Source organism: Dermacentor variabilis, chromosome 10 (genome assembly GCF_050947875.1).
Source record: "Dermacentor variabilis isolate Ectoservices chromosome 10, ASM5094787v1, whole genome shotgun sequence".
NCBI lineage: Eukaryota > Metazoa > Arthropoda > Arachnida > Ixodida > Ixodidae > Dermacentor > Dermacentor variabilis.
This window is the reverse complement of record NC_134577.1, coordinates 91,211,298-91,238,370: the sequence shown is the minus strand read 5'-3', so window position 1 is coordinate 91,238,370 and position 27,073 is coordinate 91,211,298. Positions and strand designations below refer to the sequence as shown.

Sequence of the window (27,073 nt, the reverse complement as noted above, 5' to 3'; positions counted from 1 at the left end):
TATTGCGGTGTTTGCTTTTTTTGTTTATTGTAGCTTTCGATATCGTAACTGCAATATAGTCGTAGAAAAAAATACCTGGTTATACAACAATGCTTGCCAATATTGCGCAAAAAACAAAAAAAAATGGTCTGCCTGATTAGCAGATGGTGGTTTTGGAACGTAAAACTGCATTATTTTTTATTGAACAATGTGTCGCAAGGAGAATTATCCGGGAAAGTGATTGCAATCCTCCTGAGTTGCTGGGATAAATGAGTAGAGCCATGCATTTTTGCGCGACATACGTAATCGCGACCTCGCTGCTGTGATCATTGCGTGAAGAATTATACCAGGGTAAAGAAATTGCATCAAAGCGTAGCCGCGGGATGTGATATTAGATTTTGCGAGATAAAGAAAGCCCAAAACATTAAAGGCGGGAAGCAATTGAGGTCAATACAGTGGAACCTTTCATGGCCGTGACACGAGCAGTCCGGTTCTGGTTGTTAGTGATAGATATAGCGGTTCTATTTTTAACACGTTCAATCGTAGTAACAATAAGTGTATTAGAAAATGATTTCCACGGAAGCGGCGACGTCGTGTGCGTTGAGGTAGCTGGCCAGGTTAAGGCTTCTACCGCACCTGGAAAACATCTTGGCACGAACCGCGCGTCTTGCGCCTACAGCACGTGACAGGGCGTACAAGCAAGCAAGAAAGTAAAAGGACCCTCAAACAATTTTTGAACGTAGTAAAATAACATTGCCGATCTGTTAAAGAGGCTCCTGTGAACATGCGAGTCTAATAAATGAACAAATAAAATAAATATTATTGCGTTGCATGTAGCAGCGAATTTACAATATCGTGTCCAAAGCAGTAAACAGTCGCTCGCTCTCGCATCCATGGTGTCGTTATTGAAAGCAGTTGGCCGAGCAACGTTATTGGTTTATTTCATGATCGCGAGAACATACTCAGTAATGCGTTATTGCTAACCCTGTCCTCTAGCACAGGGTTTCTTATTGTTTTAAGTTGTCTTGGGAGCTAATATTTCAAGATATCGGGATCCTTCATTAGCGATACTTTTCCTGTTGTTCCAATAAGAACAAATATTCCTCGAATTATTCAACCATCTAGGCGCAACCTATATCCTGCTCCACGAAATCATCTTGGCTACGCCTCAGCAAAGTTCTTACTGCTTGTCAAGGGTGTCAAGAGTACTTACCTATGGTCACACAGTGCAGGAAAAAGATGGTTTGAGCGCTCAAACTCAATGAAGTCTAGGTCACCTGATTCTCCAAAGTTACGCTTTGTCAGTAAAACAATTTATTTCCTTTCAAAGGGAACCTCCGTTTAGCATAATTTTCTGCAATAAAGTGAAACAGAGACTTTCGTACGCCTTGTGAAGAAGTACGAAAACCGCTCGTCGCCTTCTTAGTAAGGTCTGGTGCTCACCTAAAAGAAAAAGAAGAAACGTAACCCGAAGCCTCTTTAATACTGACAGATTGCGGAAGAATTATGCTTCACTTCCAAGTAATTTTAATTTAAACTCTTCAAAATCATCCGTCAACTTCACGCCCAGTTTTTTTTCAAAAGAGATCTCGTGCAAAATATGTCCATTGACGTCCTCGACAGACGTCACTGCACCTATGAGTGTGGTCGCATGTCAACATCAATATATATATATATATATATATATATATATATATATATATATATATATATATATATATATATATATATATATAGAACAAGAGACCATTAGCAATGGTGTTAGTACTGTAGCAGCCATTCTCGTGATTCCAAACCAAGCACTCTATATTATCAAGGCCACGAATACTGATGATGATGATGATGAAAAACTTTATTTATCCCTCTTTAAAGGGAAGGGGGCAATGGAATAGAGGGTGGGGGGAGGAACTACTTGAAGTAGGCCTCCTTTATCCTCTCAGCCCACTCCAGGATGGCCTCCTGAAGATCGGGCCTGGAGCTGCGCAAGGCAGCCTCCCACTGCTCCTCACTAGATATTAATTGCTTGAGGAAAGGGGGAAGGGGGTGCTTAGGGCACCCCCACATGATATGGTTTAAGTCTGCTCTGGGAGATACACAGAATTTACAAGAGGGAGAAAGGTAAATGGCGGGATGAATGCGGTGGAGGAGGTAAGGGGACGGAAAGGTGCGAGTCTGCAGCTGTCGCCACAGAACTTCACACCTACGCGGGGAATTGCCCATGAGTGGCGGAAAGGTTAAGCGGTCTAATCGGTAGTGTGTGCAGATTTCGTGGTAAGTAATAAGTCGATCCCGCGCTGTAAACGGCGCCTCCTCCGTGGCGAGGTCCGACGCATCTGATGCCCGAGCCCGGACTGTAAATCCTCGGGCACTGGCATGAGCCGCCTCGTTTCCGGCAAGGCCCGCATGCGCGGGAGTCCAGATTAATGCCACAGTTTGATTGAAAGGATGAGCCAAGAGGAGAGAAAAAGCTGGCTTAGAGACCCTACCCGCTCCGAAGTTATATATGGCTGCTTTGGAGTCGCTAACGATAATTGATGAATTTGGAATTGTGAGGGCCAGGGCTATGGCCGCTTCCTCCGCCTCCTCCGAGGAAGAGCCAGGAATGGAGGCGGCCGCAGCGACCTGCCCGTGAGAGTTAATGACTGATATTGCGTAATGATTTCTGTTCCCATATTCGGCTGCATCAACATAGAGCACGTCTTTAGAGGTGGAGAATTGTTTTTGGAGAGCCTTTGCTCGCTGCCTCCTGCGCTGTTTGTGATGCACAGGGTGCATGTTTTTAGGAAGGGAGGGATGCAGAGGTTCTCGTGTATGTGATGTGGAATGGTGTATTTAGTCTTGATGATGGGTGCCGGAGTGATAGAAAGAGTTTGTAGAATGTGTCGACCTGTTGCGGTATTGGAAAGTCTGCTATATTGGGATGTGAGGTGGGCTTCTGTGAGTTCAGAAAGTGTGTTGAAAGTTCCAGTAAGCATTAGCCTTTCAGTGGAGGTACGTATGGGGACCCCGAGAGCGAATTTATATATTTTGCGTAAAAGAGTGTCGATCTTATCTGATTCTGATTTCAGGAAATGTAGATATGGTGTTGCGAATGTAATCTTACTGATAACGAAGGCCTGAATCAAGCGGAGAAGTTCGACCTCCTTTAGTCCGCCATGTTTATTGGAGACTCGCCCTAGAAGACGCAGGGTGTGATCGACTGTGGTCTGGAGTGTATGTAGAGTATATGTGTTGAGCCGGTTGCTTTGAATGTGTAAACCGAGCACCCGGAGCCTGTCCACTCTAGTAACGGGGATGTGGTTTAGGATTACCTCTATGCTAGACATGTGTTTTCCGCTCCCCCGGTGGGATGGCAGAAGTAGCAGCTCGGATTTTTGAGGGGAGCATGTGAGATTCATAGCCCCGGCATGAGCCACGACGGCGTCTGCTGCGGCCTGTAGAGTGTCTTGAATCTTTCCGTCGGAGCCGCCAGTCGTCCAAAGAGTGATGTCATCGGCGTAGAGTGAAAACTTGATGACTGCTCGGAATCCGCATAGTTTAGGAAGCACGCTTAGGCACTGAAGTTAGCCCTTGAACACCGAAAGTGTATTTGTTTGTTTATTTGTTTGTTTCATTACCCTTAGGGCCCGAGGGCATTACAGAAGGGAGTGGGTACATTCGATAAAGTGGATAACGAAAAAAAATATCAGCAGTAAATTTGATAAAACTAAAAAGAAAAAGAAACCGTCACATCAGCACAAAAAAGAAAATTAACAGTAAATAGCGCACAGTACAAAGGAAGAAAAGAAAGAAACACCGCTGAGCATACAAAGCATAAAGAGAACTTATCAACAAAGAAAGACAACAAAAGAAATGACGCTGTAAACAGTAATATATATGCCCACAAAACAAAGTTTGGTGGGATCAAAAAGGAGAAAAGAAATGGGCTAAGCAAGAATAAAAAGGATGACAACGCTACAGTTTCTTGTGTTTATAATAACAGCACGTTAGTTAAAGCCGCTTTGAATTTTTAATTATCAGACATTTCGAGGACAGATTGGGGAAGGTGATTCCAACTTGCTGACGTACTGGGGATGAATGAATTGAAAAAGCAACACTAAAGCAACCTGTTTAGAATGGTCACCCCTTGTTTCGAAACATTATCGTCATTAATACTGGGCCAAGGTGTTGACCTTTAGTGGAGAAAATGAAGGTCAGACATACACTTTTTGGATTTCGTGCCGAATTCTCAGCGCCAGTACGTTAATGTGACTCAGTTATTGCAAAGTATATATTCTTCAAGTTATGTCGTTATCGCGCCAAGTTCTCGGAACTTGCTATGTGGAGTCGTTGGCTCGTCTATAATTCAACGTGGTCTTTGCTGAATAGACAATTCGCTTGGCCCGAGCGACGCTCTGCCGAGTTACAGAGATGTACACTTGATTTTCCAGCATCTTCTAAATCTCGTAACTTTCAAGAATTTTCGCAAGAACCTTGATGGCCTAAATAGAAAGCTTGCTCTTACCGCGAGTACTTTTAAGTTTTACATTTAAATGCGAGAGAATAACCTTCTCCGAAATTGGTGAAGTGGTTGCCAAGAAAAAAAGCAAATTTCTTTTCCGTTGCCACGAATTTAGATATGAGCTCCTCCAGGTGAGGCTTGCTATTAAAAAAAAAGAAATAAAGTTGTGTGCATACCACGCAGGTGTTTGAATTTATGTGAAGCGATCGCTTTGTTGAAGCGGTTAATTTAACGGTACAAAACTGGTCATTTCCCGCACCGCGTTTTTACAGCTTAGCGATTACGTGATTCGTCAACAACACACGGATACACTAGGGTTGCCAACTGTCCCGAATTTACTTGGACAGTCTCGACTTTTGAGTGAATGTCCCGTGTTCCTATTTGATCCAGTCAGAACGGCCTAATGTCTTGATTTTTGCTTTTTCATCTGCTGGATAACATTAAATAGACCAGACTTCTTTTTTACAACGCCTGATAGTGGCTTATAAACATAAAGGCGGTTTCTTTTTGCCGTGCTTCGAGTTCGGTTGTAGACCCTAACCGTTCACAGTTGCTCTCTTACTATACATCCGTCCACATCTATACATCCGCAACTAAACTGCACCTTGTTAGAAATCATGACACGATAGGGCCAAAAAAAAATTGTTCAACTTTGCTGCACGTATAAATTGGCAGCTTCTGGCACTGACAGAGCCGGTCGTCGCCTGCCGTTCCCCGTCCCCCCTTTCTCCCCCCGCGTCCGGACTTCGTCCAATCCAGAGTTAGCAACCCTAGCTGATCCATGTGATCACTTGATGACTTGACCCCTGTGATCCACGTGACCGGTGATTGCACTGCCTCCGAGATCGGGCTCATATTACTCGGCCACAAACCGCCCGAGCAGGCGCACCACACCCCGGGAAAGGAGGCGTAGAGAGCTTTGCTATAATTGAGGAATTATGTGCTTGAAGGCGTGAATTTGTTACACCGAGGACATTTCGGCACCGTTTGTAGATGTGCCGGTGGCCACCACCAGTTGTGTTGTTTTTTGGCATTTAGCACAAACGTATTTAATGAGCTAGAATACTCGAAGAGCATTCTATAAGTCATTTAAGGGCATTACTTGCACGACCTCATACTGGTTTGTTGAATAATTAACCAACTTTATGTAATTAACTTTAAAACTAATTATTTTAGCGCGCATTTGCACGAATTGAAGCCAGTAATTTCACGAGCCGCGTGCACTTGAAACGTATTTAGAAACTAGCACCAGTTTTGAGATAAGTGCCGTCAAACTTGCGGAAAGAAATGTACTGTTAGTCCACTTACTTTTTTATCAAAACGCCCCTTTCTTCGTTGAAGCTAAAAATTCAATGAAACATCAATGCATTCCGAGACAAACTTTCCGGACGCATATCTCGAAACTGCTGTCATCCTCAGAATTCGTTCGAAGTGGATATGGCCTTAGAAGTCACCGGCTACAGTTCCTAACTTGCAATACGGGGCGTAAAGCAGTTAGTTTAAAAGTTCATTACCTAAAATTCGTCAAATAATAATATATTCATTTTCATTTATGGGGAAATTAATGTCTGCTTTTGAGATAAATTTAGCTCAAGAAATGACATTGTGGTAGATGTCACAGCTGATTTTGGAAAAAAAGAATCCGGTAACAATAAAACAAAACACGCCGTATAAACAAATTTGTTACATCAGTGCATGTCCCGCGTGGGGGTAAGCTATTCGGAAAGACAGCAGGAACACAGCAGAAGCGACGACTGAGTATCGCATGGACGACACGATAACGCCGACTGCACCGCACCGTCTATGGCGGGGTTTCCCTGCAAACTGGGCGCGTCACCCGCCCGACAGTTCACCTGAGAGTGCATGACACTTTTGATGCGACGTATTCTTATCGTATGCAGACCAGTTTTTCTTGCCATGCATCTAATTGTTCACGTGGGCCGACACCGAAGGCAGTGCGGTCTAACACGTCGTATTAAACAGTGACCTAGAACTGCGTTTGGAGCACACAGCTATTATTAAGCGTCAATATATCTATCGATATCTCTCTGAGACCCAGTAGAGAGCCTATGAAACATTATGCAATCACCCATCGCTTGCACATCACTTTCGCATTTTATGCGTGGCGCATCGGGGTTCTTCCGCAACTGCGCACGGACGCCAGCAATGACGTACATTGGGCTTGCTCCGCCTTAGCCAGTAAATCCACCAGTGAAACCTCCAGAGATGACATTGGTCAAGACACGGTCTTGACCAATGTCACATACGCAATGCCTCATGACGTCGAGCGTACCGCAATCTTGGAAAAACGCTAACATAATCCTAATCCATAAGAAAGGGGACGCCAAAGACTTGAAAAATTATAGACCGATCAGCTTACTGTCCGTTGCCTACAAACTGTTTACTAAGGTAATCGCAAACAGAATCAGGAACACCTTAGACTTCTGTCAACCAAAGGACCAGGCAGGTTTCCGTAAAGGCTACTCAACAATAGATCATATTCACACTATCAATCAGGTGATAGAGAAATGTGCGGAATATAACCGACCCTTATATATAGCTTTCATTGATTACGAGAAAGCATTTGATTCTGTCGAAACTTCAGCAGTCATGGAGGCATTACGGAATCAGGGTGTAGACGAGCCGTATGTAAAAATACTGAAAGATATCTATAGCGGCTCCACAGCCACCATAGTCCTCCATAAAGAAAGCAACAAAATCCCAATAAAGAAAGGCGTCAGGCAGGGAGATACGATCTCTCCAATACTATTCACAGCATGTTTACAGGAGGTATTCAGAGACCTGGATTGGGAAGAAATGGGGATAAAAGTTAATGGAGAATACCTTAGTAACTTGCGATTCGCTGATGATATTGCCTTACTTAGTAACTCAGGGGACCAACTGCAATGCATGCTCACTGACCTGGAGAGGCAAAGCAGAAGAGTGGGTCTAAAAATTAATCTGCAGAAAACTAAAGTAATGTTTAACAGTCTCGGAAGAGAACAGCAATTTACAATAGGCAGCGAGGCACTGGAAGTCGTAAGGGATACACCTACTTCGGGCAGGTAGTGACTGCGGATCCGGATCATGAGACGGAAATAATCAGAAGAATAAGAATGGGCTGGGCTGCGTTTGGCAGGCATTCCAGATCATGAACAGCAGGTTGCCATTATCCCTCAAGAGAAAAGTGTATAATAGCTGTGTCTTACCAGTACTCACCTACGGGGCAGAAACATGGAGGCTTACGAAAAGGGTTCTACTCAAATTGAGGACGACGCAACGAGCTATGGAAAGAAGAATGATAGGTGTAACGTTAAGGGATATGAAAAGAGCAGATTGGGTGAGGGAACAAACGCGAGTTAATGACGTCTTAGTTGAAATCAAGAAAAAGAAATGGGCATGGGCAGGACATGTAATGAGGAGGGAAGATAACCGATGGTCATTAAGGGTTACGGACTGGATTCCAAGGGAAGGGAAGCGTAGCAGGGGGCGGCAGAAAGTTAGGTGGGCGGATGAGATTAAGAAGTTTGCAGGGACGGCATGGCCACAATTAGTACATGACCGGGGCTGTTGGAGAAATATGGGAGAGGCCTTTGCCCTGCAGTGGGCGTAACCAGGCTGATGATGATGATGATGATGATGAAGACACGGTCTAAGCCGCAATCAGTCAACCGATGGACATCGAGTAATTTGGTCAAGTGGTGTACATATGTATAAATGTACTACATACTCCAAGAGTGTAAAATTGTACACGAGCAATCTTCTCTGTCGCGAGAACCGGAAAGACCTAAGATGCGGCCTCCTTGCAAGGCTAATACTTAACATTGATCTTTATTTTCTTACGAACGCAGAGCTCGCTCCTCTCCTGCATCTTGTTTTACCGGCACCGTGCCCTCCATGGCCAGACTTCGCCACAGCCTGGAGAGACGGAGTGTGCTTGCCAGTGAACGCGGTGGTAACGTCGGGGGGCTGGAGAAAGGGATGGAGAGGGAACGGGAGAAAACGGAGCAATGTCAAAACTGAAGAGTGGTGTTGTCGATCAAAGCAGGTTTGAGTCTGTCAAAGCAAACGACTGCTGGCTTATCACCGACGTTAATTGTGAAGTGTTTGGGCTTGCGGTCTAGAACAAGCCACGGTCCCGCAACGGAGGCTCCAGCGATCACCGAGTGGCGTCAGTCCGCAGAAAAACAAGGGATGTCGTATTTATGCCCTTGAAGTTGAAGGATGCTTCTGCGGTCTTGTAAACAAGGTGAAACGGCCGTCCTTCGAGGGAGTTGCAGAAGTGTTTGACGGACAGGTAAGCTGCCCGAAACTCGTGGCCGAAAGTGCTGCACATTTTCTCTGCTTCTGATATATATTTTTTAGAAGAAGGCGAGTGGATGCCAAACGCCAGTCACGTATTCCTGAAGCACTGCGCCAACGGTAGTGCTGGAAGCATCCATCATGAGGTCAGTGGGGGCCTTGTGTGCTTAGTTTAGAAGAAAAATTGCATTCGCCAATAGCGTTTTAATCTCCGCGAAGGCTTCGTCTGGCGGCTAAGACCACAGTAACGGTAATGTGGGCTGGAAGATGTTGAAAAGACTTTCGAAAAGTTTGATTGTTGAAGCGCAATACGGAATAAAATGTCCGTAAACGTTCACCAAACCGAGGAAGCGCCGTAACTGCCGCATTGAAGTGGGGCGAAGAAAGTTGGCGGTGGCCTCGAATTTGGAATGAAGTGTGATGCGTTCGTCGTTCAGGAGATAGCCGAGGACCTCGAAAGAACAACAACCAAAGTCGCACTTAGCGACGTTGATGACAAGGCCGTGAGACTGAAGGCGATAGAAAAGAAGCCGTAGGGTGCTCAACCTGTGTCTCTAATGAGATACTGGCCATGGCCATTTCATCGACGTTGGCGAAAACGAACGCAGTCTGCGAACTACATCATCAGTGAAACTCTGAAACGTCTGCGCGGCATTCGTCAGGTCGAAAGGCATCCGCGGGAACTTAAAGAGGCCAAACAGCGTCGTGATCGCTATTTTTGCAATGTCCTTTGGAGCCATACGAATTTGACGGTAGGCTTTGGCTAGGCCGAACTTGGCCAAAATCTGGGCACCACGGAGACCGGCAGTGAAGTCCTGAATGTTTGGTAAAAGGTTATCGATCAGGAATTGCAGCAGCGTTTAGTGCGCGATAATCACCGCAAGGGCGCCAGTCACTGGTTTTTCGGGGCACCATCTGAAGGGGCAAGGACCACGAGCTTCAGGAGGGACGACCAATACCGATTTATAACATATGCTGGAACTCGTTCCTGACGATGCGTAGCTTCTCTGGCACAAGGCGACGTGGCGATCGATGCGTGGCATGGCGGGCCTTTGGTGATTTTATGATGCTAATCACTGTGAAGCACTGGTTTAGCCCAGTCGGGCGACGCACTTCAATACGAATGTTCGCAATGGGGAGCAGCAAGCGGCTCCGGTACCGCGCGTTGCACCGCTAACGGAACTACCGGAGAAGGCTTGCCAGCTACGCTAATTCCGGCAGTGGAATCTAGGATCCTCTTCTTGGCCATGTCAATGGGGACCGAAATGAGATAAAGTCGGCACGTAGTATATGACGGCTAACAGAAGAAACAAGGAATAGCCACCAAAAAGTTCTACGGAGGCCGAGTTGAGAGTTAGCGATTTGCAACGTAATTGCAGAATGGTTGTCCAACGTTTGCCTTCCCCCAACCGAAACGCAACGTACGAGCAGTGGGAGATGGTGCTGGCCAACTCGGCATCGGAGTATCAGAGAAAGCTGATCGCCAGAGCCGTGAGTGCTGCCACCGCCGCTAGGGCCTTTGACTGAAGGCTCCACCAATAGCAGGGATCCGCCCCTCTCCGTGCCCCATCAAAATAAAGTTTTTTTTCTCTCTCTCTCATAAGCTGTGTCAACGGGAAATCACAGTCCATTGACAGAGTTAGGGAAGAAGAAAAGGCGGCTGGAGTTTTCCCAGAGGTCGCTTGTCGCCGCTAATGCTCCCGGAGATCGTTTCTCGTCCAGGAACGAAGTCGAGTGCACCGACGTGCTGAAATGGCAAAAAGTCGACGATACCAGCATAGGGATGGGAGCTGGTCAGAGGAGCGGCGGAGCCGGCGAGGGTGACCGCGAGGGAAACGTACGGCGAGCACGCGAGTTGGTGGGCATACCGTTAAGTGCAGTAGCGACGAGAGGTGTCGGATATCCTTGTGAAGGGCCGAAGAAACGGCCGTGGTATGCTGGTTTGTGAACGATCGCGAAGTAGGCGGACGAATCCTGGCGTTGTCGGTTTCGGCCACGGTCACTTGGAAAGCAACGCGGTTTGGAGATGATACCTCAAAAAAGTTTGTCGTCCGAGGACGCCAGAGCGGAAAGGCTGCGGTCCGGTGCGCCTAGTAGCACCATTTGGACGGGAACTGGGAGGCGCTGGAGGAACAGGTGCTTGAGGAATACCCCATAGAAGGTGGAGGCCTATAAGTAGATGCTGCATATGTCGAAGGAGCTGGGATGGCTGACAATCACCGAGCTGCGCGGTGGATAGGAGCTCTTGCAGGAGGCGTCTCTCGTAAAGGACCGTGCGCTCCAGGATAGCAGCCTTGGGGGTGTCGTAGGGCGCCGGAAAGTGAAGTGCGGCCATGAGATCACACACCTAGATGGCGACGTCACCAGGTAGGGCCGCTGGTACGTGGGCGTAGCGGGCCTGCTGAGAGGTTACGTGCTCAGCTTGGAAGCTGGCCTCCACCTGAAGGAACCAGATGTCAAGATGCTGGTGGCTGGACGGTTGCACCTTGACACGGTAGTGCGCCACAAGGATAGAAATAGGAGCAGCGATGTGTAGCTGAGCTGTCAAGGCGCCGTCGAAGGTCCGGCTGTGTTCATGGTCCGAGGTCACCAGTGTCGCGAGAACCGGGGAGACCTAAGACACGACACTCTTGCAAGGCTAACCCTTGAGTCTGATCTTTACTTTCTGACGAACGCAGAGCTCGTGCCTCTCCTGCCACTCTTTATGCCGGCATCGCGCGCTACATGGCTAGACTTCGCTGCATGTATAACAATGCAATGTTTATATACAGGGTGTCGCACATAATTTGAGCCAAGAATTTAAAAATGAAAGGCGCGTTGGAAGCGAATTGAGCCGAACGCACACTATTCGCAATAGCCTGTAGTAACCCAGACAACACTTTGTTTTCCCCATAAATCAGTAATTAATTAAGTTTAATCACCCAACTTTTTTTAATTATTGGCTGTGGACCCCAATTTTGGTATGCAGAACTGTACAGCACCTTAAGAAACCACATATCGAGCTGTTCCCTTTACGATACGCATCACGTAGTCCTTTTTCCCACGTTGCAAAGAAAGCCCGCGAATATGCAAAAAGCCACGTGGCGGAGCGCTTGCACAGTTGTATCGTGCTTCTCTCAACCGTGCGCTCGGAGAACAAGGTCGGCTCTCGTTGGATGACGGCGAAATGCATGCTGCTGGCTGAGCGCTGCCTATGAGATAAAGAACGCCCTGCGGCTTCCTCGTCGCCAGTCAGGATGCAGCCGACCTTGTTCACCGAACGCATGCTTGAGAGCGGCACGATACTACTGCGCAAATGGTCCGTCACGTGGCTTTTTTTTCATATTTCGCGGGCCTTCTTTGCAAGCCAGAAAAAAGGACTAAGTGGCACGTGTCGTAAAGGAAACGACTCGATCGGTGGTGTCTGAAGGAGCCCTACAAATATTCGTACCATACTTGGGGTTCTCCGCCAATAATTAAGTTGGGTAATCAAACTTAATTAATCAGTGAATTATGGGGAAAACAAAAGGTTGAGTTTCTGTAAGCTATGGCGAATAGTATGCGTTCGGCTCAATTCGCTTTCAACGCGCCTTTTATTTTCAAATACTTCGTTCAAGTTATGTGGGACACCCTGTATATAAACATTTCATCTTCACAACCTGCGGTGCATATTTCGCTTCAGGAAATTCGTGAGGGCTTCGTGAGTGCCCTTCAACTACCAAACAACAACGCTTCGCATTACGCAGTGCTCAGGTAAAGTTGCGGCTGACATTTTTCTTTTATTTTTATAAGTACATTGAAAGATTGCGCTCCCGAGTGACTATCCAGTGCAGACCCTCTGACAACGCTCAGGGAATTTTAAACGGCGTGGCCAGTCCAGCCGGACTGACGTATACATACTGCATATCTACTTCTTATAAATTCACGACTAAAGGCAAGCCATAGAAGGGAAGAAAACGAATTGAGTGACACTAGGCAGTGACACACAGTACAGCCTACACAGTACTCATACCGAAGCCAGGTAAGGCGCCGAGCATAGACAATCTAAGGCCCAGCTCCCTGACGTCGTGTATTGGGAAGATGGCCGAGCACGCCATGCTTAACCGCCTCATTGACCATCTCGAGTCTAACGAATGCTATACACACAACATGATTGGCTTTCGGTCGGGGCTTTCGACTCAGGACGCCATGAGACTGGTCAAGCACCAGATCATTGACTCTACCTCCGCCGACACTAAGGCAATTCTCGGCTTGGATCTGGAAAAGGCTTTTGACAACATATCGCACGCCTTTATTCTCAAGAGCCTGACAGAGTGTAACGTCGGCAAACGGGCGTAAAATTTCGTGTGCTCCTTCCTTTCCTCAAGGTCCACTAGACTCAAGATTGACGAGTTTTTGACCCACGAAATCTAGCTTGGGCCAAAGGGAACACCTTAGGGGGCGGTGATCTCCCCGACGCTGTTCAACGTCTCCCTGATCAACCTGTCGAGGGCCTTGAACAAAATCCCGAACATTAACCACACGATCTACGCTTATGACATCACCATCTGGTGCTCCCGTGGATGTGAGGGTCAGGTCGCGAGTGCTTTGCAAGAGGCCATAGATGTGACGGAGCGGTGTCTTATCCCCACCGGGCTAAGGTGCTCTCCCGCTAAATCAGAGCTCTTGCTCTACAAGAAGAGGCCCAGAGGCGGTTCACGCCGGTTTTGGAAGCCAGCAACAGAGAGCCACATTACATTATTCACCGGTAATGGCTCCCCAGTACCGCGGGTAGACACTATCAGGGTCCTAGGAATGTTTATCGAGTCGAACGGGGCCAATGGAGCCGCCCTCAAGCGTATTTGTTCCAAGACCGAAAGCACCCTCGGCCTGATCCGACAGGTACCGCGGAATCAGGGAAGACAATCTGATCCGGATTATCCACGCCTTCGTGCTATGCCACTTCGCTTATTCAGGGGCTATGCACAACTGGCTCGTATCGGAGCGCAACATGATCAATGCCCTAATCAGATGAGTCTTCAAGCTTGACCTCGGCCTTCCCATCCGAACGCACACAAAAGACCTCCTCAATTTGGGAATTCACAACACGTTTGAAGAAATCGTTGAAGCCTAAGAATTTTCCCAGTTTGTCAGACTCTCCGGTACCCCAGCGGACCGAGCCATACTTTGCAAGCTGGGACGTAACCCCACGGTCGTCAGTCTCGACGCTGTGAAGCTGCCCAGCGACGTACGATCCAAGATTTACATACAGCGGATGCCACGAAATATGCATCCCACCTACAACGAAGGACGAAGACGAGCCAGAGGTAAAGCTCTGCTCGCCAGTGCCCGCTTGACTGAACATGCTTCGTAGACGCTGCTTCGTACGTTCAAGAAGAGGCCTTCTCCTCAGTGGTCATCGACTGTGATTCTAAGATCCTTAGCTGCGCTGCCATCCGCACTTCTAATTCCAGCGTTGCAGAGCAGGTTGCTATTGCTCTTGCATTGACGGACAGTGTACATGACACGATTTATTCAGATTCCAAGGCCGCTGTCAGAGCCTTTCAGATGGGAATGGTGGCTCCCCAGGCCCTACGTATCATCCAAAGTGCCAAAGACATGAAACATCACTCTTTGGCCTGGTTCCCTGCGCACCTTGGAACCATTGAGGGTGCCTCGATCAACCCCAACGAGGAGGCGCACTCGGCTGCACGAGGTTTGACTGACCGTGCGCTGGGTAACGCGTCCTCTCCTGGGCGACCCGAGCCTCTCTGCTCGTACAACGAAATCTGCAAATATAATTATCTGTCAAGAAGACTCCTACCTTTGCCGCACTCCTTGCTGTGCAGGGCCCAGGCAGTCACTCTCAGACTTCTGCAAACAAGCACTTACCGGAGCCCCGCGGCGCTGCACACAATGTACCCCGAACGGTTCCCAAGCCCGGACTGTGTGGTGATTATGCGGACTTCAAACATGTCCTTTGGGGCTGCGCCTCTGCCGGCCCCCCTTTCACCCAAGAGGAAATGGTGAAGCTAATTAGGGCCCAGGATCAGACCTCTCAAATCCTGGCAGTCCAGAGGGCTCGTGAGAGGGCCGTCAGGTTTCACCTGATGGTCCCCGAGTGGGCCTAGCCAGGTGACGTGGAGTTTGCTTACGTCTGTAGTGGACCAAACAAAGTTGTCTCACTCACTCACTAGGCAGTGACCACGTTTTCTTTGAACGAAGACGAAGTTGGCGCGTCGGCTCTTGTGGTCTCTGAATGCAGAGCTGGTATTTGTTTCTCGCATCCTGGTCCTGCGTCTTGTTTTTTTTCTTGTTTTTTTTTGACGTCGTGACACTGGTAGAGGTGCTGGACTTCAACACCTGATGCTCGGGACTCCTCTGCGGAACGGCACTTCCAGTCCAAACCCACAGCCAGTTCCAGCCGTGGGCACTCCTGCCCACTGCTACAATCGCCCAGCAGCAACGCGACGGCCCGCACTTGCAACCCATTACTAGTTTCTTGGAGGGTTGCGCTTCCGTTCTCCCAAAGCCTTTTGCAAGAGGACTACCATCATTTCGCTTGCGTAACGACGTCCTGTATAAGGCGAACTTCTCTCCGAACGGAAACACCTACTTACTCGTCGTCCAAACACCTCTTAGGAGTGAAGTATTACAGGTATGCCGTGATGAAGCAAAATCTGGTCATTTGGGCTACACACGAGCGCTGTGTAGGGTGGGGTAAAAATACTATTGGCCAAGACTCACGGCGACCGTTCAGCAATACGTCAGGACACGACTTGAATGCCAGCGGCGAAAAGTGTCGACAGTCAAACCAGCAGTCTTCCTCCATCCTGTTGAAGTGCCCGAAACTCCATTTGCTCAAGTCGGAATGGATCTTCTAGGCCAATTCCCAACTTCTGCTGCGGGTCACAGATAGGCTATCGTAGCCACAGACTACCTTACTCGCTAAGCTCAAACCAAGGCTCTGGAGTGGAACACGGCAAGCGAAGCAGCCCGATTTTTTTTATAGAGAATGTTGTAGCACGGCGCTCCAGCAGTAGTATTAAATGACAGGGGAAGTGCATTTACAGCCGAGCTATTGGACATATTATTAATACTTAGTGGAATAGCTCACCCGCGAACAACGGCGTACCATTCGCAAACCAATGGACTGACAGCTAGAACGCCTGAATGAGACGCTGGCGGATATGCTCTCCATGTATGTGGATGTGGAGCACAAGAACTGGGATGAAATCTTCCCGTGTGTCACCTTCGCATACAACACAGCTCAGCACGAGACAACACGAATGACACCGTTCCGTCTCCCACATGGTCGTGAAGTCACAACTATGCTAGATGCGACGCTGCCACAGGATTGTAAAGGCATCGAAACGGATGCTGAAGACTTCACTCAGCCTGCTGAATAATCGCGACAACTTGCTCGCATACGTATTCATAGGCGGCAGGGTTACGACTGGAGACGCTATAATCTTCGTCATTGACCAGTCCCCTACGAGCACGGAGAGAGAGTTTCGGTTTGGACTCCCATTTGTCGTCGCGACCTTTCGGAGAAACTGTTAAGGCGCTACTTCGGGCCGTATGAAGTTCTTCGGCGGCTCACTGATGTGAACAATGAGGTTGCTCCCGATAGTCCGCATTGCTCAAGGCGTCGACGGCATCTACCGGAAGCTGTGCACGTGGTCCGGATGAAGTCCTATTTTTCCGAGTGAATTCACTGCGGCGAAAGTGTGTCCCGGTCCTGTTGCCGTGAGGATAACGCATCGGGACAATGGTTTATAGGAAGATATGCTAATGTCACGAGTAAAGGCTAACAAGATAACAGAAGAAAACGAACTGTGGGACACGAGCAGCGACTACGCCGGCTTTGAAGGAAGACGAAGTTGGCGCGTCGGCTCTTGTGGTCTCTGAATACGGAGATGGCTTTTGTTTCCCGCATCCTGGTCCTGCGTCCTAATTTTTTTTGACGTTGTACGAGTATTAGGTTCTGCGATACAATTTTTTATTTGTCTTTTATATTTATGTTTGCTGGTTGGTGACAAGCAACAATGATTATGATTATTATTATTTTGTGTGCAAAGCATGCCATGGCCAGCAAATGTCCGGGAACGTTTGCAAAAAGAATGCTTCGCTTTGAAACGTAGGCAACTGAGAACAACACTTACCACTTCGAGTTTTTTTAGGACGAGCTCAGCGGGGAAGTGTACAGCGACGTAGTAGGGCGCCGACATTCCAACGAAGGTGACCGGTTTCCTAAAGTCGAAGTCGTTGGAGATCATGAGCTGCCTGGATGACAAGGTCACGACGAAGCAAAGTTCTTGGCCCTGCGCGACTTTATTGGTGAAGTATACTTTCGCTGAGCCGCTCCCGTCCTCCAATTGAAGGTACACGCTGTATTAAAACAGACGAGCGTATAGGGTGGGTTAAATATTAAATATACGCCCAGCTACTCGACTGTCTTCCTCACGCACTCGACATATTGAGATTTTTGTTTCTTTGTTTTTTTTTTTTTTGAACAAAAGCCGTCGACGATTGTCGATGTAAGCAAACAGCAGAACTCTTCAAGAAGGCTACTCGCTTGATTAATGGAACAGTGCGTTTCACGGCGCATATTTCAATGTGTTACGGGGAGGATATTTAGGCAGCGTTTCTTGTTTTGTTGGGTCATTCCGCGGAGAAGAGAGCCGTCAACCAGCTAACCTAGCACATCTATGGCGGTACAGTACAAGCGGGTAGAACACGCGCCTCAAGGAGCTGCTGTCATGGCCGGCCTTCGGCCGATGAACGCACCTCGCAATTCGTTTGCGTGCGCGTTCTTTGCGTAGGCGCCTTCGTATCGACGGTGAAAGACCGACTGCCACCCTCCGACCAGGAAAACGGCCTGAGGAGCCAAAAGAAAGTTGTTTGCTTTAAAAAAATTTGGGCTTTTACGTGCCACAACCACGATCTGGTTGTGAAACGCACGGCGCAGCAGTGGACTCCGCGTTAGACTTTTAGCCTGTCCGCTATCCGGCAAACGGGAGCGGATTGCCGGATTTGCGGATTGCCGGATTTGCGGGGGTGTAAACGTGAGCGGCCAGAGGGGTGCAGCAGCCTGGTGGCGTAGAGTTCAACACAAATTCTCTCTAATAGAGACTTTTTGTGCGTCCGGTATTCCGGCAAGCGCGGGTGGTTTGCCGGTTTAGCGGGGGCGTAAACGTGAGCGGCCAGACTTGTGGCGCCAGTTCGTGCTGCAAAGCTCAACCACACAAGCACAAAGCTAATTACTACATTCTGCTTAGCTGCTGGTATAAATTTTTGACAGTGGCGTAATCGTGTTCACAATTACGCTGCTGCCAAAAATTTGCACGAGTATCGAAGCAGGATATAGTGGGTTACTGCAGTTTTAGCTCTGTGTTTGTCTGGTTGAACTCTACGCTACCAGGCGGCTGCACCGCTCTGGCCGCTCACGTTTGCGCCCCCGCAAATCCGGCAATCCGCCCAAACCACTCCCGTTTACCAAAATAGCGGACAGGCTAAAAGTCTCTATTAGAGAGCTTTAGCTTGTCCGGTATTCCGGTAAAACGCAGGCGGACGGGGCGACTCACTGACATTTTGATAATAAGTATATTGCATCTTGAGTTAGAAAATTAATTACAGTTACCTAAATAAATCTCACGAGAAGAAAAGGGGTTAACCAAGAGGCCAGATATTTATTAGTCATATCATAAAAAGTCAACAAACACTGACAAAAAGAACAACATCGGGGAAATTACTCGTGCTTAATAAATGAAATAAAGGAACGATAAATTAATGCAAATCGAAGTGGATGAAAAAACAACTTGCCGCATGTGGGGAACGATCTCGCAACCGTCGCATTTCCCGTGCGATGCTCTACCAATTGAGCTACCGTGACTTTTTTTTTTTATTACCGGCTTGGCAAAAGAAAATACAATGTGAATATTACATGGCCATAAAAAACAACTAGTCAACGCCGGATCAGTGTGGTGTGATAAGAACGATGTAGGCTAGTCACTTTGTTTAGAGCACTTAGCCAATCAGGAGGGTCACTCTGTGCACAGAAAAATTCGCGGATATATAACACACTTTCAATGAAGTATTCATGTACTGGGGCCTGAACAATGCGCTCATGTCTGATATCCATACTACCATACCGTGACCATACCATACTGCCATACTACCGTGACGCCGTTTCCCCATCCACTTTCTTGGGTATTTATGTTTCCTATCGTATAGAAGATGGGGAGACGGCGCTCTGATAGCTCAATCGGTAGAGCATCGCGCGCGTAATGTGAAGGTTGTGGGATCGTTCCCCACCTGCGGCTAGTTGTTTTTTCATCCACTTTCATTTCCATTAATTTATCGTTCCTTTATCTCATCTATTAAGCACGAGCAATTTCTTCTATGTTATCCTTGGTGTCAGCGTTTGTTGGCTTCTTATGATATGACTAAATAAATCTCAGTAATGAAAAAATTACTTGCAGCTACTCTACTGTACTGGGAACAATATGCACTAAGTTTACTTCGGGTAACGAAATTGCTCTTCTTTTTTAAATTAAGTGCATGATAGTCAACTTGGACACCCTGTATATATTTATGACCTCTGCATGCAAGTGACGATGCTTCCATCCCTAAAAAGTCTTGTAAATTATTGGAAGTGTTTTTTTTTTCATGAGTTATTAGCATTGCTTAATGGAAAGAGAAGCAATACTGAGACACATATCATTCACGTGCATTTCACACGTCCTTGATGAAAGACTCAGTCGAAGGGGTCACTAAAGTCTACAGGTTCTTTTCACGGTCAGAAAAACATGCGAAGCCTTTTGAAGCGAGGTGAACATACAGCAATGTACTCATCGTCCAGGCATAAGCAATGCATACCTTTAGAAATCATTTTCAATTGGCTACCTCCTTCTATTTAAATATATAATAAGCTTCGTCGTGTGTATATATTTAAATATATTATGTATGTGCATTGTGTTTGCCGTGGAAATTTAAAACAATGCTGATGTGAGAAAATACGGATAAGGCAGCCGCCGCTGGTTCTTCTATTGCGCTTGATCTCCTATCAGGATGTGCAGAAGAAAAGCAAAGTATGAATTAAAATCCGTGCACCTCCGAGCCAACGATGATGCAGTAAACTATTAGCCACAATAAAATTTTAAATGAGAAGGTCGAGGCAAGTCAAAATAAACAAAATAAACCGCAAATGCCGTGGGTGACAAAACTCTGGCAATTACACGTTAGGTGGTGGGGGGAGGGAGGGGGTAGGCTTTGGCATCGCCGGAGGAGGGGGGCTGAGCACCCCCCCCCCCCGGAAAACTCCGGAGGGGGCTCAGGCCCCGAAGCCCACCCGTAGTCGGCGCCTACGGACACATATATAAGACCGCTGATGGCCTTCGTCATCATGCCAGCGTTCAGAGACGCCTTCGTCGCATCTAGCGCAGTCTATAGTAGGTCCTGTAAATGAGCTATAGGCTAGAAACGCTGTATCCGGCGGGACTGATTGGAATTGGTAGCTGAGAACCGTTAGTGAAAGTGAATACCTTGTTTACTCAGTATTATTACCGATTCTATCAAGTGCAGTTAGACCAAGGTAGTGAACATTGCGAGTGGCTTTCTTCAAGAGTGTAAGTCAAAGGAAGGGGGGGGGGGGGGAGCTGCTTAGCGCAGTAATCGACTCGGGGCAACCGCGTCTGCGTCTTAGGTTGTATACTCACTCGACCGGGTTGCCGTCTTTCACGTACACTGTGTAGACGCCAACTGTGTTTACTGGGAAAACAAGTTTGGCAAATGAGTCACTGCCCTGAAAGAAAAAGGAACATCTCTACTGTATAAGAGTGCTGTGAAAAGAAATGATGCTTTATTAATATTTTCTTTCCTCCTTCACTGGTTAGTTTCGGACTCCGCACTTGCGGTAAGATTGTTGTTTATTAAAGGGACTGACAACAAGTTTTCGTGGTACCCGTTTTTCTTTTTTTAGTGCAATAGAAAGCTTACCGGTCGGAGTGTATAATCTTGAAGTGGTAAAGCGGAAAACACCATAGAAAAATTTCTAGTAGACTTTTTTTCAATCTTCAGAAAGGATGTCTTCGTTCGCAGGAAGCATGCTGAAAACAGTGATAGGTGAGCACGATAGCAATTGTAAGCCGTAATTGGTGGGAGGCCGACAACAAGCGGGGTCTTAGCTCTGAGAAAGCATTATTTTGTTTGTAAAGCCGATGCTCCTGCGATTCGTGTCTTCCCAAGTGTTAAAATATCTCTGAAATAATAGCTACATGTCTTCGTGGTTTTCTGTCCAACTGCCTTGGTAAATAACCAGCCAAGAGTGTGTTTTTTTTTTAATTTTTTCTTGCCAAGCCAAATCCTCCAAAGCGAAACGACGATTACACACGTGATACGCAGTTCAGCGTGTTGCCGTAACCACTCGTGTGCTTATATTACCGTGCTGACGCCCATTTAATCACAGCCAGCCGATGGCACTTTTGTGGTCTTCTCACAGGAAGACCACACAATTCTGGGAACTTGCAAACTCGCGCGCACACAAGAGCAGGTGCGCCGCCATGCATTGTGGGAAGCGTGTGCCGCTCTTTGGCGTGGACTTTTTTTCTTTTACTTCATAACACGAACAGAATAAAGCGAATGCGTTTATTATTAAACGAAGCAAGATATGAGACCGGGCTAGTTGGTATTCCATGCTGATGTAACCAGCGCAAGAGCGGACGCGGGACACTAGCAAGGCGACCAGGATTGCGCTTGTACTTGACGCCTTACTAGTGTCCCGTGTCCGCTGTTGCGCTGGTTACATCGGCATGTAATAAATATACGAACTGCTATTTTAGCTAATAAGTGTGCTGCACCTAATAATAGCCGACTTACGTGCAGTAATTTTGTATGCTACGTTCGGGATACCAAGATTTCATTGCCAGGCCGCGCCACTGACTGGGTTTTGAAACTTTCTTGGCTAAGTTTAAGTTGTATATGCGTGCTGCTTTCTATCACTGTAAATCCTGGTCATTTTATTTCCATCAACGTCTGATGACACATTCTGCCCAGTTGTCAGTCGCTTTAAATATTACAAGCCTGAAAAATTAGGCCACCGAAGGGCCAACTATGACATAAAGTTAAAGGAAGAACAAATGTGTCAGCCCCAGGAATTAAGAAGTGTGAAGATAAAGGAGAACAAACGTGTCAACAAGAAAAGCTAAGACAGAAACTAGGGCAAAAAAAGTCTGCAGAAATTGCACTGGAGTTGTATAAGTATGCGTAAGCGTATGTACAAATTTCATGTAGGCTCACTGCCAAAATTAAGTTGGGCGAACCCCAAATTTCAGTTTGCCCACCCCCAAATTTCAAGTTGGCCCACCCCAATCCCCATGGATTTTCGTTGGACCTATGTGTCCCTATGGGTATTCTCTCTAATCAATTTTCTTTCAATTGTTCCTTATCACTTATAGAGCTACCAATCATCTACGCACAATTATACTATTATAACGATTAAATGTCTTAACTTCGCAAATTCCGCATTTTTGTGCAGATACAAGACATTACACTTTTCGTGTGACAGACAGATTTTTCTGGAGTACTCGCCAAAGAATGCTTACCCATTGAAAATAATCGAAGGAACAAAACATCGTTTAAGTCATACTGTAAGCTCAGCAAGGGAGCACGATATCTGTAGCACACGAACATCCAATATCAGTGGAGTTAAGGAGAACCTGAGTAGACCAGACTCGGAGAGAACCTGACTATGCCAGCAGCACGCAAAAGAAAAGCGGCATTTTTTTAGAGTGCGAGACTTCTTATGCCCGGGGCTGTTTTGCCACATAGTATTTGGCTTTTATAATGTCTCATTTCATTACTGTGCTCAATTACGTTGGATGTATATTACAACCGAAGAAAACTTCATTTTTAATTCGTTATTTGTCTGTGGTATCGAAAAAATACACGAAACTGTTTTTTCTTACTCTTGTTCAACGTGACGGTCTGCGAATGCGCTAGTAGGCTGTTTTCCTCGGTCCATATCTGACCATGAAGATAGCGCCATCTCTCTCTTTCTTTGTTGTTGTTGGGCTATTTATTTTGTTATTACAAATGACTGCCCCGCGGGAATTAGCGAACTATAGTGAACTGTACTCGCAGAAACGATTTTTGCACCAGAATGGTGAAGAGAAGGCAGCCAGTTTTGGCGGTGTTTTTGTTATTAGTGAAGGCGGTCGGCCAATATGAAAAGCGCTTACGCAACAAAACTTTTCGAATCCGGCCCCAGGCTTGCTATCTGTAAGGATTCACTCGAGGTAGCATCACGCCTTTATTCCAGCAAAAATTTAACGTTGCGAAGAAGCCGGCGAGTTCGTTACCAACATTTTGAACACCATAACAGATAACTCAATATAAATGTAACCGGCGTCACACAATGATTCGTGACGAGCTATAAGTTGTTGCGAATATCACTTGTCGCTATTGTTGTAAAACTGTCCAGAATTTAGCGAGACAGTCCCGACTTTTGAGTAAATGTCCCGTGTGATGACTTCACCCTGTCGGTAAGTCCAATGTCACAGCTTTCTTGCCTTTTCTTTTCAACAATAAATAAACCACATGCCCTTTCTAAATGCTGGACAGCTCGTTTGTAGAATCTTTTTTCTTTCTTTTTGTTCTGTTTTATTGCCAAAGATAGATTGGTTTGGTTTTTGTCGTGGTTTTAGTTGTGGTGTAAGCCCTAACCGTTTACACTACCTCTATCCGTAGTGGTAGCCGTGCTAATCAAACAACAATACTGCACGTTTATTTTTGTATATCGCGACATAGTAGGACTAAAACAAAATATTCAAATTTGTTGCACGTCCACATAGGCGGCTTCTGGCACTGACAGGGTCGGTCGTCGCCAGCTATCTCACACCCCCCCCCCCCGGGCTGTGTGGCAAAGGAATCATCGAGAAAGATTGTCAATGTAAAATCACAGCGTGGACAAACGAACGAACGAACATAGAAGCGAGCTAGCGAGATAAACAGAGAGCAAGCGAACGTATTTCTTGCCAAGTCCGACCACCGACCATAGACCATTGATCACCGACAACAAAAACGGCCGAAACGCATAGAAAGTTACTCGATTTAAGACCAGACTGGAAAAAGGGACGGTTACAATGTGAACTGCTGGTAGTCCCGCCCACTCAGGAATGACAAAGCATGTATGCAAGAACCTATTGGTAGAATTTAAGCTAGGTGAGTTACAATAAGGGTTCCGCCTCAATTCACAAATGTATTTAAATGGGTGTGTAGGGATGAGAAGTGACACAGTGAGCGAGCTGATAATATGCCGCCGGTGAACAAAGTATCTGAATATTTCTTAATAAACTTGCGAATTAGTGAGTTTGTCTCTATGACTGCAAATTGCCGCCGGACGGGGACAAAGACACTCGGAAATATTGTCTACTTGGAAGCCTGGGAAAAGAAAACAACTCTTGCCACGTTCAGTATCTGGCTCTTTTAGATTGCAATGTAGTCCATCTTTAACGCGAAAACATTAACAAGGCCCCAGCAGGCGCCGTCAAATTCAGGCTCGGCAAGCTAGTTCCAGGTCTTGAACTCGGCGTCGCCACCCGTATTTCGTTTTTGCGTTATTTTTTTTTGTCTTTGGGGAAGGGGGTGGAACCTGCGACGCCTCCTTTCGCAGTAGGAAGGACCCTTTGAAATCACTGCCTCTGTTTGGCTTTTTCACCCATTTTCACGTTCGGTAGCAGTCGTACATGCACCGCCAATCCGATACAAAGGCGAAAACGATACCGCCGGCCGCGATCGCCGCCGATCTCAGAGGTGCACGTTCTGCCGTACTAGATCTACGAACCATCTAGTACGGCAGAACGTGCACCTCTGAGATCGGCGGCGATCGCGGCCGATCTCAGAGCGCTCGGGAGCGACTGCTTGGAGCGACGGCTGTCCAGTGTTGCCGGTATGACGGCAGCAAATGCGCACCCGAGAATGGCGTGACGCATGCTCTAGCAACTTAAGTTGATTTTGTTTTGCTGTACACAGAGCAAACGTGAAATAAATCCGAATCTCTTGCAGTATGGGTTTTCTTTCTCTTGCGCGTGATCGAAATGCGGTCATTCGCTCCTTCCGTGCATGGTTTCACGGGACAACCGGTAGGACGTCAGTGAAGTACACCCTGCTGCGGCTTCGTTCTATTCGCTCGTCTCTCACAGAACTTTCGGGCGACGGACGACGAATTCAAGATTTCTCGAACGGAGCTATGGTCGGACAAGAACGAGTGATCTTGTGGCGCCAAGGCCTGTTTCGACGTTCGGTGCCGTCGCTGTGAAGCGCTCAATCGCTCACACGGGGTTTGGCCTTATACGTATAGCCACCTATACCACTGCTACAAATGTGCTAGTTACCGGCTCTATGCATAAGTGCTACCCGAATACCCTCACTGCAAGAAATGTGCGCCTTCAAGCACATCCTTACTTTAATAAAGCGAATAGCTGTGAGTGTTGTTATTTGCTCACTTTGACAAACATCGCCGATGGTTAGGAAGAACAACGAGACAGCCGAAGTGAACGGACGTGTCGTCAGCGCGCTCCGTAACCACCGAGACGACGCGACCTTCACCGACCGCCCTTGCCCGGGCCGCTATCGTCGGGAGTCATTTGGGAAGCGGCCTTCTCGCCATTTCCCACCGACCGTCTTTTTGAAGTGGACTCTCCCTATGCGGGAGCTGCGTTCCGCGCGACGCCCGCTGTCGACGCCGCCCGATTTCGCCGCCTACGTCGATACAGCTCACACGCCGACATGGAATATCAAGTCGCAGACACCTCCATCAGCCCTGCCGAGCTTGAAGCTGACTCACGCTGGGTCCGTGCCGTGAAAGCACACCGTGCAGCCGCGGCCCACCAGCCCATCGTCTCGCCACCGCCTGCCTCGACACCATCCAAGTATGCCTGCACTACCACTCTCCTTCGTCGCGCTCCCCTACCTCGCCGGCCGGGAGGAGGACTCCCCTACAGACAGGGAGGAGGACTTGACCTCCGCACAACCACTAACGGAGCCCTGCTCCAAATCCTTTGCACTCATGCGACCATCGACTACGCCACCGCACGCACCGCCGACCGTGTACGGATAAATCCGTACAACTCCCTTACTGTCAGCACCCCATCTGAGCCGCGCGCTCGCCTCTACCTCCGGGTCTCGGAACTCCGCCTGGGTGCCATATCTTACCCCCTGCGTGCCTACATGGCCGCACCCGACAACGTCCTCCGTGGCATCATACACAACGCAGTGGACTCCCAAACCCAGGACGAGATCGTCCAAGACCTCCAGTCAATGAACATGAACACCCTCTACGCCATCGCTGACGCACGCCAGATGGGTCGCTCCCAGTCCATCCTCATCACCTTCGTCGGCGCTTCTACTCTTCCCTCCACCATCGTCTTCAACTGCGGGGTCTACCGCTGCCACCCGTTCCGCCCGAGAGCCGAGGCCTGCACGAACTGCTGGGTTCCTGGCCACCGAGTGGATGACTGCACCAAGCCCAAGTCCGCCCTCTGTCACCGCTGCGGCCAGGCCCACAAGCCAGTCGAGCGCCCGACCTGCGTCCCCTGCTGCATGCTGTGCAAGGGAGCCCACGTCACGGGCTCGCGCCCGTGCGGGCTCCGGTTCGAGTGGAGCGGCCCGTCATCGCCCCCGGCCACATCCAAGCACCAGACTCCCCCACCAGCGCCACCCACCGTGCCCCTCCTCAAGACCTCCCGGCCTTCCCGCCCCCGCCGCCACTCTGTCTCCCGTGGTGCCCAGTCTGCCAGCCGCCACCGCTCCGTCTCCTTCCCGCCTCTGCCTAGGTCCGAGGCGTCCACCGCCCCCGCCACCACGCAGCCTCACACGTCGCACACCCAAACCGCGGCCCTCGAGGCCACTATCGCTGCCCAGCAGCTCCAAATTAAGGAGCTGTCGCGCCAGCTGCAGGCCGCGCTAGTGCGTCTGTCCTCCCCCGCTCCTCCTCCTACTTCCCCAGCTCCCGCACCTCCACAGCCGCCGTCGCTAGCTGTGGAGCCGATGAATACGGCATCCTCGGCTGCATCATCGCGCGCCTCCTCTCCCAACCGCAGTCCCCCGCTCAAACGCCGATCACCTTCCTCCGACCCCGTCGCGCCCGAGCGTGATGCGATTCGCCAAACAACCTCCTTCTTGGAGGCGTTTGAGAAGTGCGTCATGGCACGCTTTGCGCGACTTAAGGAGCGCGTCGCCAGTATCGACACCCGTGTGGCCGCCATCGAATCCCACCTTACCGCCCTAGACACCAGGGTCGCGGCCTTAGAGACCCGCCAAAGCGTGACTGAG

The 27,073-nt window shown here is 48.2% G+C and overlaps 1 protein-coding gene across 1 annotated transcript in view; it reads right to left on the bottom strand.

Annotated features, from left to right (window-relative positions):
* Nucleotides 1-1,088: 1,088 nt before the first annotated feature.
* Nucleotides 1,089-27,073, bottom strand: part of LOC142559656 (uncharacterized) — an 89,591-nt gene continuing 63,606 nt past the window's right edge. Inside the window, exons 5-7 of the mRNA XM_075671226.1 lie at nt 20,461-20,546; nt 16,906-17,131; nt 1,089-1,422 (exon numbers count right to left, since the gene is read on the bottom strand). Coding sequence (XP_075527341.1) covers nt 1,402-1,422; nt 16,906-17,131; nt 20,461-20,546 — 333 coding nt within the window. The 3' untranslated portion in view covers nt 1,089-1,401. The remainder of the gene's footprint in view (nt 1,423-16,905; nt 17,132-20,460; nt 20,547-27,073) is intronic.